The following is a 22,583-nucleotide window of genomic DNA, read 5'->3' on the forward strand; positions in this document are numbered from 1 at the left end:
TATGGAGATACTAGCTGTTTCTGGGCCTCACGCAAAGGGAACACGCGCAGCAGAGCTCATACGTTTGCAGCAAGTTCACGAGGAAAAAGGCTAGAAGCGCAGTGTGAAAACTGTTTTGAATTGAAGGCCTTGGCGATGAAGTGCTACTGAATGCCAGGCGAATGAGCGAGCAGATTGAGAGGCCTCCACTCGAGACTTTCCTCGCTGGACAGCTAGCTGCAAGGGATTGTACGGCGTGCCGAGATTTCACTTGCTGGTCAGCACCAAGCAGACACTGCAGCACGCCAGCACACTATCACTATGCGCATACTACGAACAGTGGAACAGTTTGAAAGGCTGTGTTCTTGCTTGTTTTTGAATAGTTGTACTAGATTCACCCTTCAAAAGGTGCCATCTCAACCGGAGTCGGGTTTCCTTGTGGTGTGTAGCGCCAGAGCATGCAAGTACATGTATGCAGCCCCAGAATGTGCTGAGTGAGGAGCAAACAAAATTCATGCAGAACTGTGCGTGGCCACTACAGCCTGCAGCACCAAGGGGCCACAACAAGCCTGCCCCCCACATGCCTACCTTGTCATGTCACCTAAACAAAAATCATCCATGTCTCTTCCTTCACTCTGGTGGATCTCTCTTCATTTCTTTCCTATGATAACAATTTTGTGTTTTTTTTTGGATTTTTTAACACAATACCCTGGTGTGTTTGAGATACTTTTAATACCACTATGAGTCGACCCACACCTGTAATATTTTGTCTCCTGACCTCCCATGCCCAGTAGAAGCTGAAAATGGGAAAAAGTCATTTTGTGAAATTTCACCCTAAGCCTGGTTTTCGCAGATTCTGGGCCATATTATGATCACTAGAAAGGTTGCGTCAATACTGTGCTGAGACTCCGGATGCCGGACACTCGGACTGCTCAAACACTAGCTGCTGCACCAGCGTAAGCCCCAGCCAGGCCAGGGAGTTATCACGGTTGATACTAATCGTCTAGTAGTAATGATAGACTCCACAGTCATCATGGTCATAGCATTGGATACTGATCTCTACATCTGTCTTGCCAATCTTGGCATCACTTTGTCAGTGCGTTGTGCAACACAACCAGAGGCAGAGACCAAAAACTTCTCCATGTACATATGTGTGATTGGTGGGAGTTGTGCCCAGGAGGACTGATGCCGTGATGGCACTCTTGCCTGAGTGCTACATTCTACAGTACCAGTTCCTTCTGGAGTCATCACTGTCGATAACAATCATCAGTCCCACACAGGAATGGGTAAAGCGTACGAATTAACAAGAAGCAGAGCAGAACTACAATCATGTACGTGCTGCACCATGGCACCCTAACAAGCAACATGCCATAATGATGGTCCTACCGTGCATATGGTTTGGCCAGTAACTGAGCTTTGCCGAGCCTGAGGAATCACGAATGCATAATAATACGTATTTGTGTTTCCTGTGATTCCTGAAGTACATGACTGTACTAGTACACTCCCTTTGGGGAGCGGCGTGGCCATTTCTGGCAGCTGTCAATAATAGTAGTAGTAGTAGTACACTGTAAGTAACTTAGTAACTTACTTGCCTGAGAGGTTACAGGTACCAGTCACTCTCGGACAACAGCTATTGCTAATGCCTTTTAATGGCTGTGATTATGTTTCCCCGGTCCCCTTCCGACTCTCCCCTCCCCCCTACTGCCCAAGCATTCAATCGGCTCTCTCAGCCCCAAGCTCTGTGGGTAAACCTGTTGTTTGGCCGTTTGCTTGCCATTTTCGTGTTTGTGGATACGGGGAGTAGTGTAATGAGTGTAGTGAAATGATGGTACACTACTATCACAGGCACCCTACAAAGTACAAGACAAGACGGGAGTAGGCCGCATCGTGGGGTACGGGTGCCAGTGGCTGAGTGGCTCATCACCAGTAGTACTGCACTAACAGTTAGTCTACAAATAACATGTCTACTGTCAGTACTGCACAGTGCACAGTTGATGCCAGGATATGTAATGAGACCTGTCTTCAGTTGCCTGACAATCCGTGTGACATATTGACAGGTTCACACTTACTAAACTCACTCACTAAAAGACCCCCTCCGGCCCCTCGCCCCATATCATACTGAACAAAAGTACATGTACCGGCATACGGAGTACCTTGGTAAGTAGCAGGGAATATTATTAAAAAAAATTCAACTGTTACTTCTACCATAGGCCTCTGCTAGTTACAACTTACCATGGCTATCATGGATGTGACCTCGTACATGTATGTAACGCAATGCCTAAACTTAAAATTAATTCACGGTTAATATTAATTGACACAAATGCAAAGGGTGGCTGCTGTTACCATGTTGAATTGATCTAGTAACCAGCAGCAGTACTGGCAGTGTGATAGTAAGTGTGTCCACTTGCACACAGATCATGATGGATGTACACACTAGACACACTACCAGTTTACTCATGGCTAAGACTATTAGTAACTAGTTAGTTGTCAGTTTTATCTCTGACCAGGCTGTCACTGAGTAGTGAACAGGAAACTCTGCAGCATTGACTGCATGCAGTGATACCGGACTACATTCGTATCTGCATCCAACTGACAGCAGATAAGTGGCTGTACATGTACAGTGTATTGGTGAATTCACTATTCAGCCATGCATGACTTGGATCCGTGTGCAATACACGGTATGATAGATCCATGTGCAATACACGGTATTCATTTGCTTGCAAGCCTCACACATTTGTACATTTGTCACACCTGAAGTGGGGGGTGAAGAACTGCAAAGAGAGCAAAGTGCATTCCGCATTCCAACTACTGTACTTCAAAACAAGTCAATGCCCGGAAATGACAGCCCGGATGTTCAAATGGGAGGCAGTCACTATCACACACACACAGTGAATCGTCTCACACAGGAGTACGACCCACAACACAAAGCACATGAATACTAGTAAATGCTGCACCTGCCACGTGAAAGTGCTGGGAGAGTTTCAGCCGGATGCGACTTTGTGTGTGTTTCTGGTCTGGACATGTCGACTGATATTCTCTGAAAGCCGTTAGCGGCTGAGCATGCATTTTTATTTTTTAGTGAATGATGATGGACTACCTGTGGTGGAAACCGCATTGTACTGCCCCGGATACAGCGAGTCAGGATCGGGATCCTCACATACACATGCCCTCAACTACAAAGAAACAATTACTATTGAAGATAATTTTCTAAATTTTCTTTTCAAAATCTAAAAGGTCTCAAAACCCAAAGCTCGACATGCCTCTGTATGCCATTGTGTAGATCAGCAAAGCGCCGTCTGTGCAAAAGAATACACATCAGAACCAGTGTACCACTGTCCCAGCCAGCAGGGTAGCATAGACCCAGCAGGGTAGCATAGAAAGCATCAGAGAAAGAGTAATTATAGAAATTATCATTGTTCAAGCAGAATCAAAAACGCGTCGAAGCTCCATTGGTCATTGTTTTCATTCCCTGGCTTTGGCAGCTTGCATGAGAAAAAAATGTTGTCGCATTATGAACATCTCTTGTCTACTTGAAGTAGACACACCGATCTGAAGCGCAGATACTAGTTCTAGAAGCAAGCGAACACCAGTAAAGTGTGGAGTGTGGAAATGTTCAAGCTGACAATAATGTGCTGATTTCCAGTGATCGCTCAACAGGCACAATTACAAGATGGCGTTCACAAACTGGACATCATAGGCAGGCGCATTGGATTAAATAGAATAAAAATCTTCAATCCCATAATATTTCCAAGCGCAACACTTCTAAGCCTTCGAAAAGCTTGTGACTTCGACAGTGTTAGCCACACCGACATCGGGTACATCTTTGAACATGACCTCGGTCAAGCTGTCCACCCCTTGGACCAATTCAAAGATAGCAATCTTATTCTGACCTTCAAGCAGCAAGTTGGCGGGCACGTAGAGAGCTTTCTGAGGGCCCACTAATGGCCAGTAGCGACCCAGGTTGAAATCGTTGATGAACACCTGACCCTACACGAGGTACAATGTACAAGGTTAGAGCACAATAAGGCATCACCAAGCGAGCATGGCAGACAAGGGTGATAACGTTACAGAAAATCCCCCATAACTCCAGTCCCCTAACCCCCAGCCATCTGAGTATACAAATGTTCTAGTTTTGCCAACCACAGAAGACACATGCTCATATAGGGCAGAGAGGAAATATCATTTTAACGTTTGAATAAAGGGAACCCTTGAATCAGACCGTATTCGAATTACATGTACCGTAACGTACCGCCAGAGCGCCCCACCTTGATTTTACAGCCATGCAAGGGAAGAAAATCATACGGCAGAATGCTACTAAGTTTTTACGGTGTGAGAACCTTCGTGTACTAAGGTCATGCTTGGCATGTTTTTATGTAGAGCTCGCATCCGATAGAAGGTAAACTGGGTACGGATTGCCTGCACAACGTGCAATGTGTGTACAAGGTTCGTGTCATATGACTTACAAACAGGAAACCACCCACACAAGACGGCCACGAAAGGACGAGATGGTGGGGCGCTCTGGCGGTACTCTACGGTACAAGCCTCTAATGCTGTTACACCTTTGCCGCAAAGGATAAATTTCAAAGTAAAAACAGATTGTCGATAACGAACAAAACCTGTTCCATATCTGAGTCTGGGTACCAGTGTTGCCACATCATTATAGCCAAATATCAGTAGACTGAACAAAAATAAAATGCATCATCCGGGGGCTTCGCCCCCGGACCGCCCCCCCCTTGTAGTAACCCCAATATGCCCTAGAATCCAGCGGATAAATCCACCCGCGCATAAGCCTAGGCCAAGTTCGAACATCGCCAAAGCTTCGTTGTACAAACCCACCAGCGGGATTCTACAGTGCACACGACTCAGGCTGAGTTTGCCGATTTCCTCCAGACAGCTGATGTTTGCATTGTAGGAGAGAGCTATGGAATCACTCGTAATGAGCAGTAAAAGCCAAAATTCTGGACCATGACTTCTAAACCAAGCACAAAGGTCAAATTTGGACACTTTCACGGCTGTTGTCGGCAGGAGACGGTCAATTGTCGGCAGGTTGTGACAGGCCTCAAAAATCGGCAGGCTACTGACATGTCGGCAGGTGTGGCAACACAGGGGTACCCACAGTCCTTATAGTCCTTCCCTCAAGTCCCTCTCAACACTACAGTTACAGAGATTAATTAGTCACAATACAGGTGTTTTGCTCGACGTTGGGGGAACGCGATGCGAAGAATCCCTCGATCACTCTTTGCGTTCCCGTAACGTATGGGAAACCTGTTCTACTCTACGTTCACGCAAAGAAACCACGTGGAATGTGGGACTTTCCCATTCCAAATTTGGCAGTTTATGCCTAATCAGAATGATACACAGCAGATCTGTATGCATTTTCTTTGCGTCTGCAACAACGTAGAGAAAAGACTCTGCGTTGAAGACTGGACTCAAAATGAGCAAAGCCATAGACTCACACCCAGACACGTGTTCTCTACGGTTGACGTGAAGCAGAACCTCTCGAATGTCAAAGAAAATACACGAAGACAACCGGTAAGCGGCCTGAAGTGCTAACAAATACTAGAAGTCAGCAAGACGCATGCCTGAGTACCTGTAAGAGACACAGTACTGTAGTACCTGTTGTGAGTGTGAAGTTCACCATACCTTTCCTAAGACGTCCGTGTACAGGAAAGTGTCAGCAATCTTGGTCACGTTGAATGTACCGTAGTAGAAAGCAGGTGTGGGGACGGCAGATCTTCAACATCAACACAGAACAAGGAATCATAGCCACACAGCCACAGAACACCAGGAGTGATGACACACATGAAACAGCGGAGTGTACCGGCCAGAGTTCTACACTGGGCGGACTTCAGGTTGTTACTCTGCCAGAGAAATTTAGAAGATGAAATCCCCACAGCCACCGGCAGGAACAGAAAATTATTGGCAACTTGCCACCACCAGTGCTACAAGCAAGCAGCGAACACCGCCATTGCCATCGCCACGAACACCGCCACCACCACCACCACTGACACCACCAGCACCAACACCAGCACCATCATCACCACCACCACCTCCATTACGACCACTACCACCGTCACCAACATCACCATGATGCATTCGCTGACATCACTACAGTAAGACAGTGTACACAGCTGAAGACACTCACCCTTTGTCAATGGGTGATCGGGGGAAATCATAGATTGAAGTCATCGTATCGTCTAGGCTCAGTGGGTACTGGGTCCAAACGTCACCAACGCTTGCCACCGGTGAGCTCACTGTACCAATGAATCCCTGAGAGTGAGTGGATCAACAGGAACACCCACCCACACATGTGAGCAGATTAGTAGCCTCCCCAGAGGACAATGTACACTGGACTGGCAGCTGTTATTGTTACATTCCTCCACTACAATAGACAAGCACCTATAGACAAGGCAATGGAGGATCATGCAGAAATTCAAGAAAACATGCACACCCCCCCCCCCCCCACACACACACCATGTACACATTGACAAACATACCTTCTGGTCACCAATACCACCACCATAGTTGATGCGGCCCTGGTTCTCGACAAGCAAACCCAGCTTGAAGCTTGAGCCGCTGGGCATAGCGATCTTAAGAGACTGAGAGCCGGAATCCTGTCGTTTCAACACATACTGGGCCATCTGCAAAGAATACCAGTTGAAAAATATGTCAAATACAGCAGGGGATTCCCTTCATTATGATCGCTGGATTTTACCATGTATCCGAATTAGTGTACATGTAGTGTGGTAAGTTCAAGAAGAGAGAAGGTTGGTGTGACCACTCTGTTACATGTCACATGAGAATAAAGATCTAACATAGTCAGCCTTGTGAATAACAACCCTTGATCTTGATCGTGCATAAGAATGTGTCGTTATCTGTGAGGTTGTAAGTATGCAGTCAAATGATCACTAGGTCTGAGGATTGTGTCGTTATTCGTAGTCTGGTGTTATACCAGAGGTCGGTATTCACATGCAAGGTTGACTGTATCCAAAAGGAAGGACATGCCAGGAAATAGAACCAAACCAAACATTCCAACAACAAATGCAGTGGACCTGAACAGCTGTTGATCAATCACACAGTAGGACAGTACTGTGGCGGTGGCGGCAGCAGCAGCACGAGCAGCAGCAGCATAAGCAGCAGCAGTAGCAGCACAGAGACTAGAATCATAGGCAATGGAGTGCAGCACAAGGCAATGCACCCCACACTGCCCACAGCGTACAATGTGCTTGACCACTTACATTGTTGATGAGCAGCACGGTGCGGTCATGAATCATACCCGTCACTGTCATCTCTAGAGCCGAAGCTGAAGTGTTTGTAACCTTCATTGTATTATCATACAACATAAAGCCAAAACTCTGCCCGCATAGAAAGCACAGAAACAGACACCCGAGTTCAAGAACAATCAATCATAACAAGCTTTGGTGGAAGATGGGATATCCAGTGCTGTTGCAAACCCACCACTGACCAGGGGCGGATCCAGAGATCTCTACAGGGGGTTTCCGGTTTAGCCAAAACTGAATAGCTGATACATGTACATGCATAACAAATTAGGGGGTTACGAGGACCACCCCCCCCCCCCCCCCCCGGATCCGCCCCTGACTGACTGATTAGTAGGAGAGCAGAGCTGCTACTGGTCAGCTGTACGGCTAAACCAGGCGACGGGGTTAAGCATCAGAACACGTACACCACTCACACAATTACCTGGTGGGCAGCTCCGAATGGCTGCGGCTGATGAAACTCGTACGCCTGCACGGACTTAGCCAAGGCATCGACCAGTGAACATTGCTGCACACACATACAGCACAAAGGAAAACCGATTCAGGATACGCCAGACACTTGACAAGGCCTAGGCTAACTGTGCGGCTGGAAACAGAGGAACAAAAACACAGGAGAAGACCCAGGACCACAATCAGACGGACAACACATCACAGACGCATATCACACACACAGAAGATCTATCTTCAGCAGACTACAGTCAACTTCGCTTATAACGACTGCGGATATAACGACAATTCGCGAATAACGACAGAATTTCCATGCCCAGAGCAAAGTCCATTCTACCTGTATACATGTAATGAGACTTCGGGTATAACGACACTTCGCGAATAAGGACACTTTTCTGATGCCCCGCCGAGTGTCGTTATAAGCGAAGTTGACTGTATTGCTAGTGTCGTCCTCACCCATAGTTCAGCACAACCTGACATGCTATGGGTGAGTACTGTCCTCACCCATAGTTCAGCCCAGCATGGCATAGTTCAGCCCAGCATGGCATAGTTCAGCCCAGCATGGCATGATATGGTGTGAGTACTGTCCTCACCCATAGTTCAGCACAGCATGGCATGCTATGGTGTACTGGTACGGAGTAAAGCGCGAGTACAATGCAGGCTATTACGCAGCTTACCTGGGTGAACTTAACACTGCCGTATGCCATGGCCGCTTGCAAGTCGGGAACCGGTGGCAGTGTCACATTCATAGCCTGCAGCAGTGGTGTACACACACAACATAGCAATCAGACTAGTATGTCAGCACAAAATGTTACGTGATTTAAAGTTGTTAGGACAACCACTACCAACTCCCAGCAGAATGGATGCAGTGGACCTGAACAGCTTGTTCATCATACAGTAGGACAGTATAGTGGCAGCAACAGCAGCAGCAGCAGCACAGAGACTAGCACCAGCACAGGAAGTTGGAACGGATAGTACAGTAGAGCTCTCCTTATCCGGGCAGGTTGGAATCGAGCATTGCCGGTAACTAGGAACATACATACTTATTGCTCACAAGTACACACTTTCTACTTGTATGTCAATCGATAGTAGCTGCGGCCGTTTTCGTTAAAAGGCCAATTAAATTATTTTTGTGACTGTAGAGGGGCCAGAAAGGTGCCCAGTAGACACGAGTGCCTGGATCTGGGGAGTCTGGATTAGAGAAGTTCTATTACATTCAGCTGAGCTCATACAGATCTACTTCCGGCCTGGGGTTCGATTGCTCAGGGATGTGCTCCGACATGCCCTCCTACACACATGCCCCATTCATATTCATAATTATACCCATCCATACTTAAACGGTACCAGATAACTACACGCGAAAAAATGCACGAAAAATGGCTCTAGTTTAAGTAATCGTGCATACAGTGATCAGGGAGTAATCAGCATGGTGATCTCACCGTAGCAATAGTGTTTCGAATGGCCATGTACTTGTCAGGGTGATAGCGACCAGACTCGGTCAGGGGTGCGTCGTAGTCATAGCTGGTCGGCTGTGGGGCATAGGGCGGCGAGTTGGCACCTGTTTTCAGATACAACGTGGCACAAGCACACACGTACAAACACACACGCGCACACACACACACACACACACACACACACACACATACACACAAACACACACACACACACACATACACACACACATCGGCGAGCACAATCAAACCCTGTGATTGTGGTTCAGATAGAACTCACCCACAAACTTAGGAACATACAGTGCATCCCGGCCCTGTGTGTATCATCCCATCTTAAGCTTACAAACACTGTAGCTGTATGTTGTAAGTTCTTACCATTCCAAAAGCCAAAGTTTGTCCCTCCAATAGCCATGTACCTGCAGACACACAGAGATACTAGGACTTCAGCCAAAAAAAGTCGGTGCACTACGACGGTCAAATTAACGCTGATCAACAGGGTAAATGTCTGTACAGTAAAACCTGTAACTAACGACCACCGTGACTAGCGACCGGCCTGGTACTACCGACCACTTTGTCAGGCACGGACGGTCTCACATTCAAAATGCACTGTGACTAGCGACTACCTGCTGAACGCGACCAGCGACCGCCTTTTCTTGTCCCAATGTCGAATTTTGACCCGTAACTAGCGACCGCGATGTAGCAAATCAAACATTGCTTGAAGCTCCTTCTCGAAAATTTGATGATTTTCCATGGTCGTTTCGATACTACAGCTGGACAAATGAGCGCAGTCTCATTTTTACTGTGGAATCAGTGTGGACTGCACTACACCTGTCATAATTTCAAGTGCTGTCAAGAACAAACATGATAGGAAACGTCTTGGAGAGCGCATCCAAAGCGCTCTTTGATCGATGTTACTACTCGAAGGAGAAACTAAAGTAAAGACCGAGCGGCTCTCTGTCGAAGTGCAATCACACAGCTCAGTCACCACGTGACCAGGTCACACTGACAGTCTGTGCTGGCTAGCTAGCATGCTACGGTACTCACCTGTACGGAACACAGGCCAGGATACGATGGCGGATTAGTCTACAGTGAAGGTGCGAAAACTCGCAACATCACCGCATCACGGTCGTACTGGTACACACCAATACAGTTTAGTGAGTTTACGCTACACTACATCCAAGTCGGAGCGACTGAATTTCCACTGTACTGTAGATCTACACACTGATACCAGTTGCCAGTGTACATGGTGTAGTCGCACACAGATGAGGATGGAGTCGATAGTGACTAGTCCACTGCCTGGCCAGGCGCCAGCGCTGCTCTGGAAACCCAGTGAGTCAACATACGTGTCAAAAGCTCGTATCGCTTCCGGTGTATAAAAAACTTGATTTTCTCTCTCTCCAAGTGTTGTATGATCTGAAAGAAGAATGTCAGTGCGCAAGTGGTGGGGGATTGTATTATCTGCATTTTGACATACATATCATTATAATGGGATCCATATATGGTCGCGCAGTGCAAACCTCTAACTAAAGACCACCTACCACTAACGACCACTTTTCCGGGCACCAAGGGGTGGTCCTTAGTTACAGGTTTTACTGTATTTATTTCTTGACAAAAAAAACCGGGGTGCGGCTTATACTCCGGAAAATACGCTACATATCCACAAGAGATGCAAAGAATTCACTGGCACACATAGTACTGTACTGTACATGTGCAAGCCGCAATCATACGTACATGCTGACAGACACCTCCGGGATAGCTAGCAAGGCTTTCAGCGTTGTGACGATAGCAGCGGTGCCGACATGCGCATGTCCTGAGCCCCAGTGGTCCAGCCAGCCGGTGTAGAACTCAGAGTTGACAAGAGGACCAGTGGGCTGGTAGGCACGCAGCACTTTGAACGTGTTCATCGGATCACCTGCAGCAGCAACAGCAGCATGAAGATTTTGAAACCATGCCGCATCAGCAAAAGAAAGGAAGCTGGAAACAACAAACAGTTAACTGTGAAACTCGTCTCAGCCGACCGCTCCAGGGACCTTCAAAATGTGGTCCCCGTGTACAGGTGGTCTCCTTATCCAGGGTCACTTGACTGGAAATGACACCTTTTGGTCCTAGTTGCAGTGGTCCTCTAGGACAGGTGGTCGCCTTATCCGAGTGGTCACCTTGACAGGTTTTACTGTACTGTGATTGGTAACATCAAGAGTACATAACCCCCCAGAGTACATAACCCCCAAGAGTACATAACCCCCAAGAGTACATACCCCCAAGAGTACATAACCCCACCCCCAGAGTGTGCAACTCCCACATACCCTGCTATCCCGACAGAATTTCAAGTTGACGTCATTATTCATGACGCAATGCTCCTTGCACCAGTGATTTACAGCAGGTGTACGGGTGTCAACGCATCACACGTTTTTCTTTGCAATAATTTGTACAGGATGAGATCGTCTTTGGTCAACCACAGGTTCCGGATTCGTCTGATAATCCGTGTACAGTGCGCATTGCATCATAAAAATGACGTCAACTTGAAATTTTGTCGGGACAGCACCCATAGTCGAGTTGCACACTCTGGGGGGGTTATGTACTCTTGGTGACATTGTCCATACAGTACTACATGTACTTCATTATCGACAAAATTAATGTCAAGCTATTTGTATTACTCCACTGCTCGCTAAAAACAGGCTGGGAACGTACAACGTGAACACTGCACCACGTCATGTGAGTGTTCGCCACCGGCAGAGTCGGGCGGACTCCATGGAAGGGTATCTAGAGTTGGACACTCTCAGGAGCTTATTTTTATTTACTCTTGCTACTCAATCTGCGGACAGAACTGTTTTGTCCTTTGTGGACTCATCAGCGCAGCACAGAGGAAATGAGGCCGAACCTGGTAGCAATGAAAATAAAATTTCCAAAGCCAGATTTCAACCAGGCCCAAACATACCTTGCCAGAGTGCTCAAACTGACCAGTCAGTGAGCTATGCATAACGCAAACAGCAAAGGCATTTACTCTTGCTAGTATTTACAAGCATGCAGCTCATGTCCAACTCACTTCCACCGGCGCCGAAGTCAATCGTGGTGAATATGTCTTTGGAACTACCGCAAGTGATCATGCGAGTAGTCGGACCATCCGTGGAGTAGATGACCACATCGTCGCCGAGTTGTTTGCGATAGAGATTGTACAGGTAGTCAATATAGTCATGATCACAGGCACCATACGATCCATACTCATTCTCAACCTGCAGACACAAGAGGAATAAGAGGGACATCATCGATACTTGAAGTACAGTCAACTTTGCGTATAACGACACTCGGCGGGGCATCAGAAAGGTGTCCTTATTCACGAAGTGTCCTTATACCCTAAGTCTCATTATGTGCATTACAGTTAGATGGGACTTTGCTCTGGGCATGGAAATTCTGTCGTTATTCGCGAATTGTCGTTATATCCGCAGTCGTTATTGGCGAAGTTGACTGTACCCGTAACTCCTTTGTTGTTTCGAATTATTGGTGTGTGTGTGTAATGGCTACCGAGGGCAGCCATGTGTTGACTGAGAGCGCATGGAGGAGGAGAAGAGGAGGAGAGAGTGTTGCTTCATCGATAAATCAACTGAATTCTGACCAACACTTCACCCGCAATGCCGGTACACCCATCAGCGATACGCCTGGGGTGAAATCAAAGGAGAGCGAGGATGCAACATGTGGATGTAATGCGACAATATGGCTGTTTTTGACAAAGATTCTGTCCTACGAAAGAGTGGTTCTATTTTGCAGGCAATTTCTAGATATAAATTTTGAGAAAACCTTGAAAACCTGCTAATAAATTTAATAATAGGCTGTACAGTGTATATTCTAAACTCAATACACATGTTCTGATAGGCGAGGCAGCACAACACTTTTGAAGAGGGGGGCACGAACAAGGGGCAGCAAGATGAACAGAGGTAGAGAGAGAGAGAGAGAGAGAGAGAGAGAGAGAGAGAGAGAGAGAGAGAGAGAGAGAGAGAGAGAGAGAGAGAAGAGAGAGGAAGGGGGGGGGGGGAGGGGATCAAGTGAAACGGTACATCACAAAGCACTCTTACACTCAATACAATAATCTATCATCGGACCGCAAAACTCATACGATAGTACAAGTACTACCCACCTGAACCATGATTACTGGCCCACCATTGGCATAGAGACGTGGCTTGATTACAGGCAGCAACACATTCATCCACCTGGTCACCTCAAACAAATAGCCTGTGCATAGAACAAGAAAACAGCAGCAATCAAACACACACGCACGCACACACACGTACACACATTCACACACACACACACACACACACACACACACACACACACATACATGCATTGAGTTGAGGCCCGTGGCATCACTCAGTCTCTGATGCTGCTGCCGCCGGTGCTGGTACTGCTGCTACTGAAACCGTGCTTTATCGAAAGCACAAACCAATAATTAAATGCAGGAAGAGCATAGGATCTCAGTGTTTTCTGGTGCCGGTGCTGGGGCATTTGCTGTTCTCTGATTAGCTCCAGTAGAGTAGCACACAGGCTGTTACAAGAGTAGCTTACTAGAGTAGCATGCCGGTGACAACGTGCCTCACTTCAGTACAGGACTGCCTGTCACTGTACTAGTCTGTAGTCACTGTAGTCACTGCACTGCTATGCATGCACACACACTGCACTGCTATGCATGCACACACACTGCACTGCTATGCATGCACACACACTGCACTGCTATGCATGCACACACACTGCACTGCTATGCATGCACACACACTGCACTGCTATGCATGCACACACACTGCACTGCTATGCATGCACACACACTGCACTGCTATGCATGCACACACACTGCACTGCTATGCATGCACACACACTGCACTGGTATGCATGCACACACACTGCACTGGTATGCATGCACACACACTGCACTGGTATGCATGCACACACACTGCACTGGTATGCATGCACACACACTGCACTGGTATGCATGCACACACACTGCACTGGTATGCATGCACACACACAAGTGGCAAAGCCCACTGCAGGTACATGTGCCCTCACCTGGTTCTGAAGTGCGGACTTTGACGGATGTATTGGCTGTAAGCCAAGCAGGAAAACCACCCTGGAGACGCAACAAAACAAAAGAAGAACATTCTATGCTACAGGAAATGCACAACATGTAACAAACTGCTGCCCATCTCTCATCTCCATTCCACCTATTTGAAATAGCTGTAGTATCTCTTAGGTATTGATAAGTCTTACTAGTTATATAGTAGTAGAGTACAACATTGTCAGGAGATGTGCAACGGGTGGCAAGCACCATCGTGTACAACCAATACGCATACACATACCACTACCAGGAATTAGAAAGTCATATCTAGCTACATGTACTGGCCAGTTCATCTACACTCTACACTCCATCATACAGCCTCCTGGCTAGTCCAAAAACACGCTACACTCCATCATACAGTATACTGCCTAGTCCAGTTACTCTCTGCACTCCATCATACAGAATAGCAGAAATACAGCAATACAGGGGAGCAGGGTATTCTTACATTTTCCCACTCAGCACAAATGTATGGACCTGCCAAAACACAGAACACAAGATAGAAGATGAAAGGACACACACACATACACACACACCATTGGACGCCCATCAGCGATGCTACAGCAGAAGCCATACCAGCTTGTGCTGGGATTGCACCATTCAACAGCTTGCAAGGCTGAAGAATTGACCGCCACTATTCAGCCTGGTCTACACCACACAGCTATGAAGTGGCTTTTTCTGGCCAGTGAATCCCTACTTTTTGGTCTTTTTCATTTTTTCACACACACACACACACACACGCGCACACACACGCACACACACAGTTTTAAATTTCCTCAGTGGTGCACTTCAATTTTTCAAGGGAAGGGGTATGGAATGCCCTGCCCCTCTCATACTCCTGCACAAGCCTTGCGAAAAGCTGTGATGTGAAAATTGCATGGAAATGGACACATGAATATGGGAATGTGCGTTGATGCAGATGCCAGATACTGATGCAGATATTTATGGAGACATTGGTGCAGGTATTGAGGCAGGTATTGATGCAGATATTGATACGGATACTGGTGCAGGTATTGATGCGGGTACCGATGCAGATATTGATGTAGATATTGATGCAAATACTGGTGCAAATACTGATACAAATACTGATACAAATACTGATGGAGATATTGACGCAGGTATTGTCTATTACTTACCGGGTCTGAGCAAAACCAGAAGACCAACTTCGTTAGCAGTGTCAATGAACTTTCCCAGGTCTTGATCACCGGTGAAACGGGATGATTGATGCGACCAGTACGGCTGGTGGAAATTCCAGGGAATAACACTACAATGGTGAACGACAAGAACAGATACACAGACACGCCGACACATATACACAGGCACACACACACGCACAAAGCAGTAGCATTACATTTTCACAAAGTCTTGCCAACTGAGAACAGTTATGTCATAATTAAAGTCATGATCTAGACCAATGTCAGCAGAGTACTAGTAACCGCGCAATACTGACTTGCTATAATTGCAACACATTGAAGTATGAACTAGAATTATAGCTGGAAAGAAATTCATCGCCAACTCAGTGCTATATTGTCGGGGATTACAATGTAAATAATCGACGTGGAGACAACAATTTTATAATAGCAATAAAGAGAACAAATTCTGCAGTCATCGCCACACTACAACAACTCTTCAGTCACGACTTTCCACTGATGAATGTGACAAGAAAATTAATTCTGGTAAACTTTCATGACTTCGTTGTAGTGTGGCGATGACTGCAGAATTTGTTCTCTTTATTGCGATTACAATGTACTTGTGTCATATCGGCCTCGGCAGCTGACGGGTTCTCCCGGGCTGTACGACGAACTTCCCCGGGTTGTACGACGAACTAACTACTCTGCCGGTACTAGTTTACATGTTGGGTGAACGTGTTCCCCTCATGAGCGCGCGTTTGTACGGCAGCTGTCCTTTGTATTTACTTGTCATTTTTATCAATGCATGGGCCGCGGGATGTTGTATCTGCTAACTGTCTTATCGTAAACGCTAGCTGTTTAGTTAATTCATAAATAATACGCATTTCTCGTTGTCTTCTCCCATTGGTCAATTCTGCATAGCAACAAGCTATCTATGGTCTGATTGGTTGGTTTTCCCGCCTTTGCTACGCCTTTGTCTAACTCAATCATTTTTGTTATCATATAACTCCTGCTGCTTCTGATCAAAAGTGCCAACCTTCCTTCGACCTTCAATCTTGAATCGAGCTTGAAATCACAGTTACTCTCAACCTTCGTCGAATGACCAAGGTGAGCGTGTGCGGCTGAATGGATACTTGGATCAACTATATTGGTTGATGACCTGGTGGGGTTACTACGGCAATGCGAATGTATGTGTTGTAGCCTTGAGATCGGTATTGTGTATGTCTGGCATGACACTTGTACTAACTCACCCTACCATGTGACACGCATTGTTTCAACGCTTGAGAAAACGTTAGTCACTGCGATCAGACACTCATAACAGTTACTTCGGCCACTCAAAATCTGAGCAAGTCGACAGCCAAGTAAGTAATGGTCATGGATCACCGTCGATTGGATTTGAAAACTCCACTGATTGTAGCTGTATTTACGGTTGAACAGTATGGTGGTAAAGACACACCTGGTGGAATGGTGGTAAATACAAGCGACCAGGTGTCGCACGCAAACTGGTGCTGGTGGTGGTGCTGGTGGTGATTGTGCTGTCGGGGTTCGTGGCGGTGGCGGCTAAAAAGGTTTCCTCAGAGACAAAAATGCTATAACAGTTGGAAGGAGGGCACACTTCAGGAATCAACAGCAACTTTTTGAAAGTTTTCCATGAGTCTTGTCCTTGTTCCTTTGCTCTTGCCTGTATTCAAACTGAAGTGAAGAGAAGGCGTGAAAGCACACTCGTGGAAAACTTTCAGAATGTTGCTGTTGAAGAACCCGACGTGTGTCCTCCTTCTAAGTGTTATAGCAGAGAATACAGCGCCTACAAGTAGTTCTCCTGTCAACAACCCCAGTGATATCATACTAGGACTCCTTTACCTTTCTAATTGAACACTGGACACAGTCATATATTTCAGCTTGGTCACTCACGTCTGCAGTGCATTGAGACCCATGGCTTTCATTTTCATCATTCTGTCCTTCCAGAGCACACTCGGTACACGAGCATAGTGGAAGCTTCCTGAAATGTAGCGAAAGGGCTGTCCATCCTTTAGAAACCTATTATTTTCATAATCCACAACGAACGAGCGATCATTCGCATCCGCAAAGCAGAGAAAGACAGCCTGGCAGGCAAAGACACACACCAATATAGTGAGCTTGTTCATAGCTACAGTTGATGACTGGTTCGTCCCTTGCAGCTTGAGCCGAGGCACAAACAACAACTGAACAAGCTAGGCCCTCAACCTTTTCAAAAATGTTTTGCCTCTACCTGTCTCCTTGTGTTTTTTTGATTTTGATTTGGGGGTTGGTCAATCACGTGGTTTTCCACACGTGACTCTCATTTTTTTGTACAGAAAATCGGGAACAAAAGCATGCGCGAGTGAGTTCTTCTTCAGCCATTTCCTTGTGATTACTTGGGTCGAGTTGGGAGTTCCTGTAGCTCTCTCTTCTGCTGTCTCTTTCGCATGGATCTCCCAAGAATCATCTCTCCGTTTGGGAAACCCCACTCATAGTACGTGGTAATCAACTATGGCGACTTCAAGGTTCATCTTCCCCGTTTCGGAAGATCAATATCATTACTTGGGACGGGCACGTGCGTCTCTCGAAAATTACTTCTGTCCAAGCTGAATCAAAAGGTAAGTTTCCCTTCCTTTGTGCGCAACGCTAGTATGTTACTACATAGTACTGTAAAAGACCGGTATTTGTTGTATTTGTCGGGAATGGCTTGTGTAGCTCATAAACTTCCAACTCTTTTCGCACACCTTTCGTGTTGCCTGCCATGTTCTCTTTCCGTACATGACCGGGTGTCCACGGTGTGCTAGAGCAAATGGGTGGTTTTTATTAGCAACTAGTCAACACATGTTCCATGTGCTGCATGATTAGTTGTCAGTCGACTTCCCTACAATCAAATTTGGTGCTTGGTTGCAAAGGAAATGTGCTTCAACCAACTCGTGAAACTTTCATCTTTTATAATTGCAACGAAAATGTTGCCATTCCAGGTTTCTGCTCTGTATTCTGGTAGATCTGGGGATTGTCATTGTGTGACTTTCTCGATGTATTTGTCTGATTGATCCCGTCTTCTCTTTCCTAGATGACGATGAACACGGCATGGCTACGCCAGAATAGACCTGAGTTCAGCCCTTCGAGTTATGGAGATTGAAGGTAATTTTTTTGTGTATGTCTGACTGAACCTACTCTATGGCTTTGATGACCTATACTTGCCCTCACTGATTTCTGATGAGAGTTTAGTTATTCCAATTGTTCCTACTGAGCCTTGTACTGATTGCAGCATATGCATTTTTGTGGCCTGTACTTATGATCCTCAATGCTGATAGCTTTTCTTGATCTTTGTCTTTTCTATGGACAGGCAAAGGAGTATGAAGGTTGGCAAGGAGCATCTTGTGCCTGGCAGTTGGTGTCCTGAACCCCTGCAGATTGTACAGCGCTGCAACATGAACTTGGCACGACACATGGTACGGTTTTGTCGGTGTGCCATCTGCTTTTCTTTCTAGTTGGCCTTGATGACCCTAACTTGCCCTCTCTGATCATATTCTGATGAGAGTTTAGTTATTCCAATTGTTCCTACTGAGCCACGTGTCTGTAGTAAGTAGTGTGTTCCTCTTGCTGGTGTTGGTAGGACTAACTGTGAACCTGTTATGCTTCTTGTCCAGGGTTGAAATCACTGCCATCACACAGTGACATTGCGTCCGCAGACATGCTACCTTTTGTCATCAGTCGCTGCGAGTTTCTGGTCTTATGCTGGTAAGAGAGCTAGGTGCGCCAGGCTTGTGTGTATGCGCACAGAACTGCAATTGTGGCTGGCAAAATCTGAATTGATTTTCATTGACAGTGCCGAAACAATACTACATGGCCTTTGCAAGTGTTTTATGATACGACAATTGTACGTCTTGTCTGGATTTCAGTGGCCGCAAGTAAAGTGTTGTATTCTCAACCCTGCACACCTTTCGTGTTGCCTGCCATGTTCTCTTTCCGTACATGACCGGGTGTCCACGGTGTGCAAGAGCAAATGGGTGGTTTTTATTAGCAGCTAGTCAACACATGTTCCATGTGCCAAGTGATTAGTTGTCAGTCGACTTCCCAACATCACTATCATTAAATGATGCATGTAACTTATATATGCATGCAGCATGTTGGCTTTTTGCTAGTCTGATCCTGTGCTCACTATTTCGTCTATTTCTTCCTCTTGTATTTTGGTCCAGGGTGGCTGAATTGACAACTTGGTGGTCATCTTCTTTTCGGAATGTGCTTCCAAGAGCTACAGTGGAAATCATGTCAGCCTTACACGCATCATGAACATCAGACCCTTACTTATTAACGCATGATAGCACTTTAAAATTTCTCTTCCCTTAGCAGTTCAGGAAATTGTTTTTCTTGCATTAACTATTATTTCTTCTTGGCTGTTTGTTTCCTGTTCTCTATAACCGTTTCTTCATCGGTTAGGAATATTTGGAAGACCCGGCATATGACCCACAGCAGCAAGCGGGGCCAACACTGCCAATAGACCAAATAGTAGGAATCTTGTTTCATGAAGTGAGGAATCGGGGTTGCAGAGCCCCACTTTGGGTGAAGTCCATGATTCTAGACCCTAAAGGCCGATTCATACTTAATTTCGGGTACAGGGAAGCCGTCACGCGATGGCTTTCTCGCACGTGAAATATTTGAGCTCAGATCAAATTTTTCGCTATGCGTTTCCCGCACACGAAATGAAGTATGAATCGACATTATGTGGAAGATTAGTGCAATAGACTCGTGTGGCCATGGTCTGTACGTGCATGTAGTGGGGTCAGTTAGGCTATTCCCATGGAAAATGGCTTTGCGGCTGCTCAAACCTCGGGAATCAAAGAGCGGAAGATCCACAGTACTCCTGTAATTTGCATATCTGATCAGATCTGCTGAATCTGTGATTCTTCCAGTAATTTGAATTATTTCACTACACGGGAAACAGGAGAGAAGCTGGTTGTTTGTGATCTACAGTAGAGTCGATCGCTGAAGTACTAGGAACGCCACAGCCTAAAGCTAAGAACGGCGGTGTTGGTTTTCTGGCAGCTTGTGGGATACATATGATCCAGTACGGATTGTTTCTATGAACGTGTTATAAGAACGCAGCCCGATTGCTGAAAAAATAAGAACATCCCAGGCTAACCCCTTGCAAACAACGTTCTTGGACGCGCGACTACTGTACATATGATTCAGTGCAGATTGTTGCTAAGAACGCAGGCTGACCCCTTGCCTTGGAAACAACGTTCTTGGGCGCACGACTCTACTGTATTTGAGGGCATCACATCTTGCATGTGGTCTCTCCAAAACTGTGTCGTCTGTTGTCACCATCGTTTTTACTCGAATTAGTTTAGATAGGCGCAAATTTTCAAAATAAAAAGGCATCGCGCCGAAATATGACATGTTTGCGATCGTAACCTTGGCAATGACGGCAAACACAACTCCGGAACATTTCACTGCTTGAAAACGACGTATAAAAAATCTGTAGCGCCTCTACGGATTTTGACACGAAAAATCGCACTCCGGAATCTCTCTAATCACCGCTTATGTAGTGGTTGATGCATCACAGAAACAGATTACCGTAAAGTCTTGTATAAAAGCCGCACTTGAATACTAGTAGAAGCCGCAATTTGGGGCCCATCAAATCACACATAAGCCTGGTTTTAATGTTGACATACATAGAAATACCTGTCTTGTATAGAAGCCTGCAAAATTTCACCAAGAATGTCATAGAAGCCGCGGCTTTTATACAAGACTTTACGGTATGTTGAACTTAATGATAGCAGTAATACATGTAGGTTAGCTGTAAGTTCACTCCATCTTCTCATTTGTTGCTCTGATAGTGTTCTGTCCCAGGAGTCTTCGTATCCCAGAGTTGTTGAATGAGCCGTCTGGTGTAACAATCGGAAAACAGTTTTGCGTCGAGTTTAGCGAGAGAAAGTGTGTCGTCAGTCCTATAATATAATTATACTTCAGTACATGTATCCCACGACACAAACTGCTGCACTGCAAACTCAAGGCAGTGTGCCTCTCTAACTTTTCTAAGCTCTACATGTACACCTGTACCAAGAGTTCATAGCCCCCAGGGGTTATGAACTCTTTCCTGTACTAACACATGTTGTTCAGGCTTCAAGAGCATGCTTACTGTATACACTGTAACATTAGGTGTAGTAAATTTTCGGTGTCGGGAACTTGCCAGGTTTCGGGTGAATTATAGAATTAGGTGACCACTGACCAGGCTACCATTCACATACAGCGTGTACTCAAGCGACGTTTAGTTTTAATTAATTTTAGGTGCAATCTTAAAATCTAAATTTAGGTGCCTGGTTTCTCTACCGAAATTGATATTACACCGAACGGGTTTCGAGAATTCCTCCCCCGTCCCCCTTCTAATTCCCTAGACTACAGAGTATCAGAACCAGGGCTTGACCCCATCGGGTCGCAAGATCTGGACTCTACCTGAGTCATTATTACCAACCAGTCTCGGGACTGGTAATGGAGCCTGGTTGCATGCAGTCAGGAACACGATATTAATATTATACATGTACATGATGTAGATACATAATTATTGTTAGATTGACAGCATGAAACAAGGTGGAGGACACTGTGTTCGAAAACAGTGACCTTACTACAACCTTCCGCGGTTGGCAGAGCCCCGGTCCCTGTGGACCATTTGAACCATAATTATGGGTATCGCACCCGACCAGGGCTCTGCCAACCGCGGAAGGTTGTAGTAAGGTCACTGTTTTCGAACACAGTGTCCTCCACCTTGTTTCATGCTGTCAATCTAACAATTGCGTGAACTACAACAAGGTAACTTAGGTTTATCTAATACCGGTTTACCAGTTTTGGATTATATCATGAAAATATATGTATGAGGCCAGTGAGGGCAGTGTAGTGAGACAGAGAGTCGGTAAAATCATAATCTGTTTTCAGTGTGTAGAGTCTGTAGACCTACCATGCATGTATTCTCAACCTTGGCTTGCCGGGCTTGGCTTGCCGGGCTTGGCTTGCCGGGCTTGGCTTTCGTTTTACTTTTACTTACGGATGCCCGGACAATTTTAGGCATTGGCGCATGGCGGATAATGCTCGAAAAGGTGGCAGATTCTAGGCATTGGCGGATAATGCTCGAAAAGGTGGCAGATTCTGCTCGAAAAGCTATGAAATTGGCAGAACCATTATTTCAACCATACAAACCTTATGG

At 46.1% G+C, this 22,583-nt stretch overlaps 1 protein-coding gene and 1 long non-coding RNA gene across 2 annotated transcripts; one reads left to right on the forward strand and one right to left on the reverse strand.

Moving 5' to 3' along the window:
- Window positions 1–3,166: 3,166 nt before the first annotated feature.
- Window positions 3,167–17,622, reverse strand: LOC135813792 (beta-galactosidase-like). The gene is made up of 16 exons (XM_065326797.1): window positions 17,294–17,622; window positions 15,389–15,516; window positions 14,701–14,729; window positions 14,207–14,267; window positions 13,284–13,378; window positions 12,198–12,384; window positions 10,886–11,066; window positions 9,530–9,570; window positions 9,143–9,261; window positions 8,381–8,455; window positions 7,681–7,764; window positions 7,218–7,334; window positions 6,477–6,620; window positions 6,125–6,249; window positions 5,623–5,713; window positions 3,167–3,966 (listed from the first exon to the last, which is right to left on the reverse strand). Exons 1-16 carry the CDS (start codon window positions 17,524–17,526, stop codon window positions 3,742–3,744), a joined length of 1,935 nt encoding a protein of 644 aa, XP_065182869.1. The 5' UTR covers window positions 17,527–17,622; the 3' UTR covers window positions 3,167–3,741.
- Window positions 17,623–17,761: 139 nt separating this feature from the next.
- On the forward strand, window positions 17,762–19,834 carry LOC135813793 (uncharacterized). The gene is made up of 5 exons (XR_010553131.1): window positions 17,762–17,997; window positions 18,453–18,523; window positions 18,729–18,834; window positions 19,033–19,123; window positions 19,582–19,834. It is a non-coding gene; the product is annotated as an uncharacterized LOC135813793 (long non-coding RNA).
- Window positions 19,835–22,583: the final 2,749 nt, after the last annotated feature.

Source organism: Sycon ciliatum, chromosome 4 (assembly GCF_964019385.1).
Source record: "Sycon ciliatum chromosome 4, ocSycCili1.1, whole genome shotgun sequence".
In the NCBI taxonomy this organism is placed as follows: domain Eukaryota; kingdom Metazoa; phylum Porifera; class Calcarea; order Leucosolenida; family Sycettidae; genus Sycon; species Sycon ciliatum.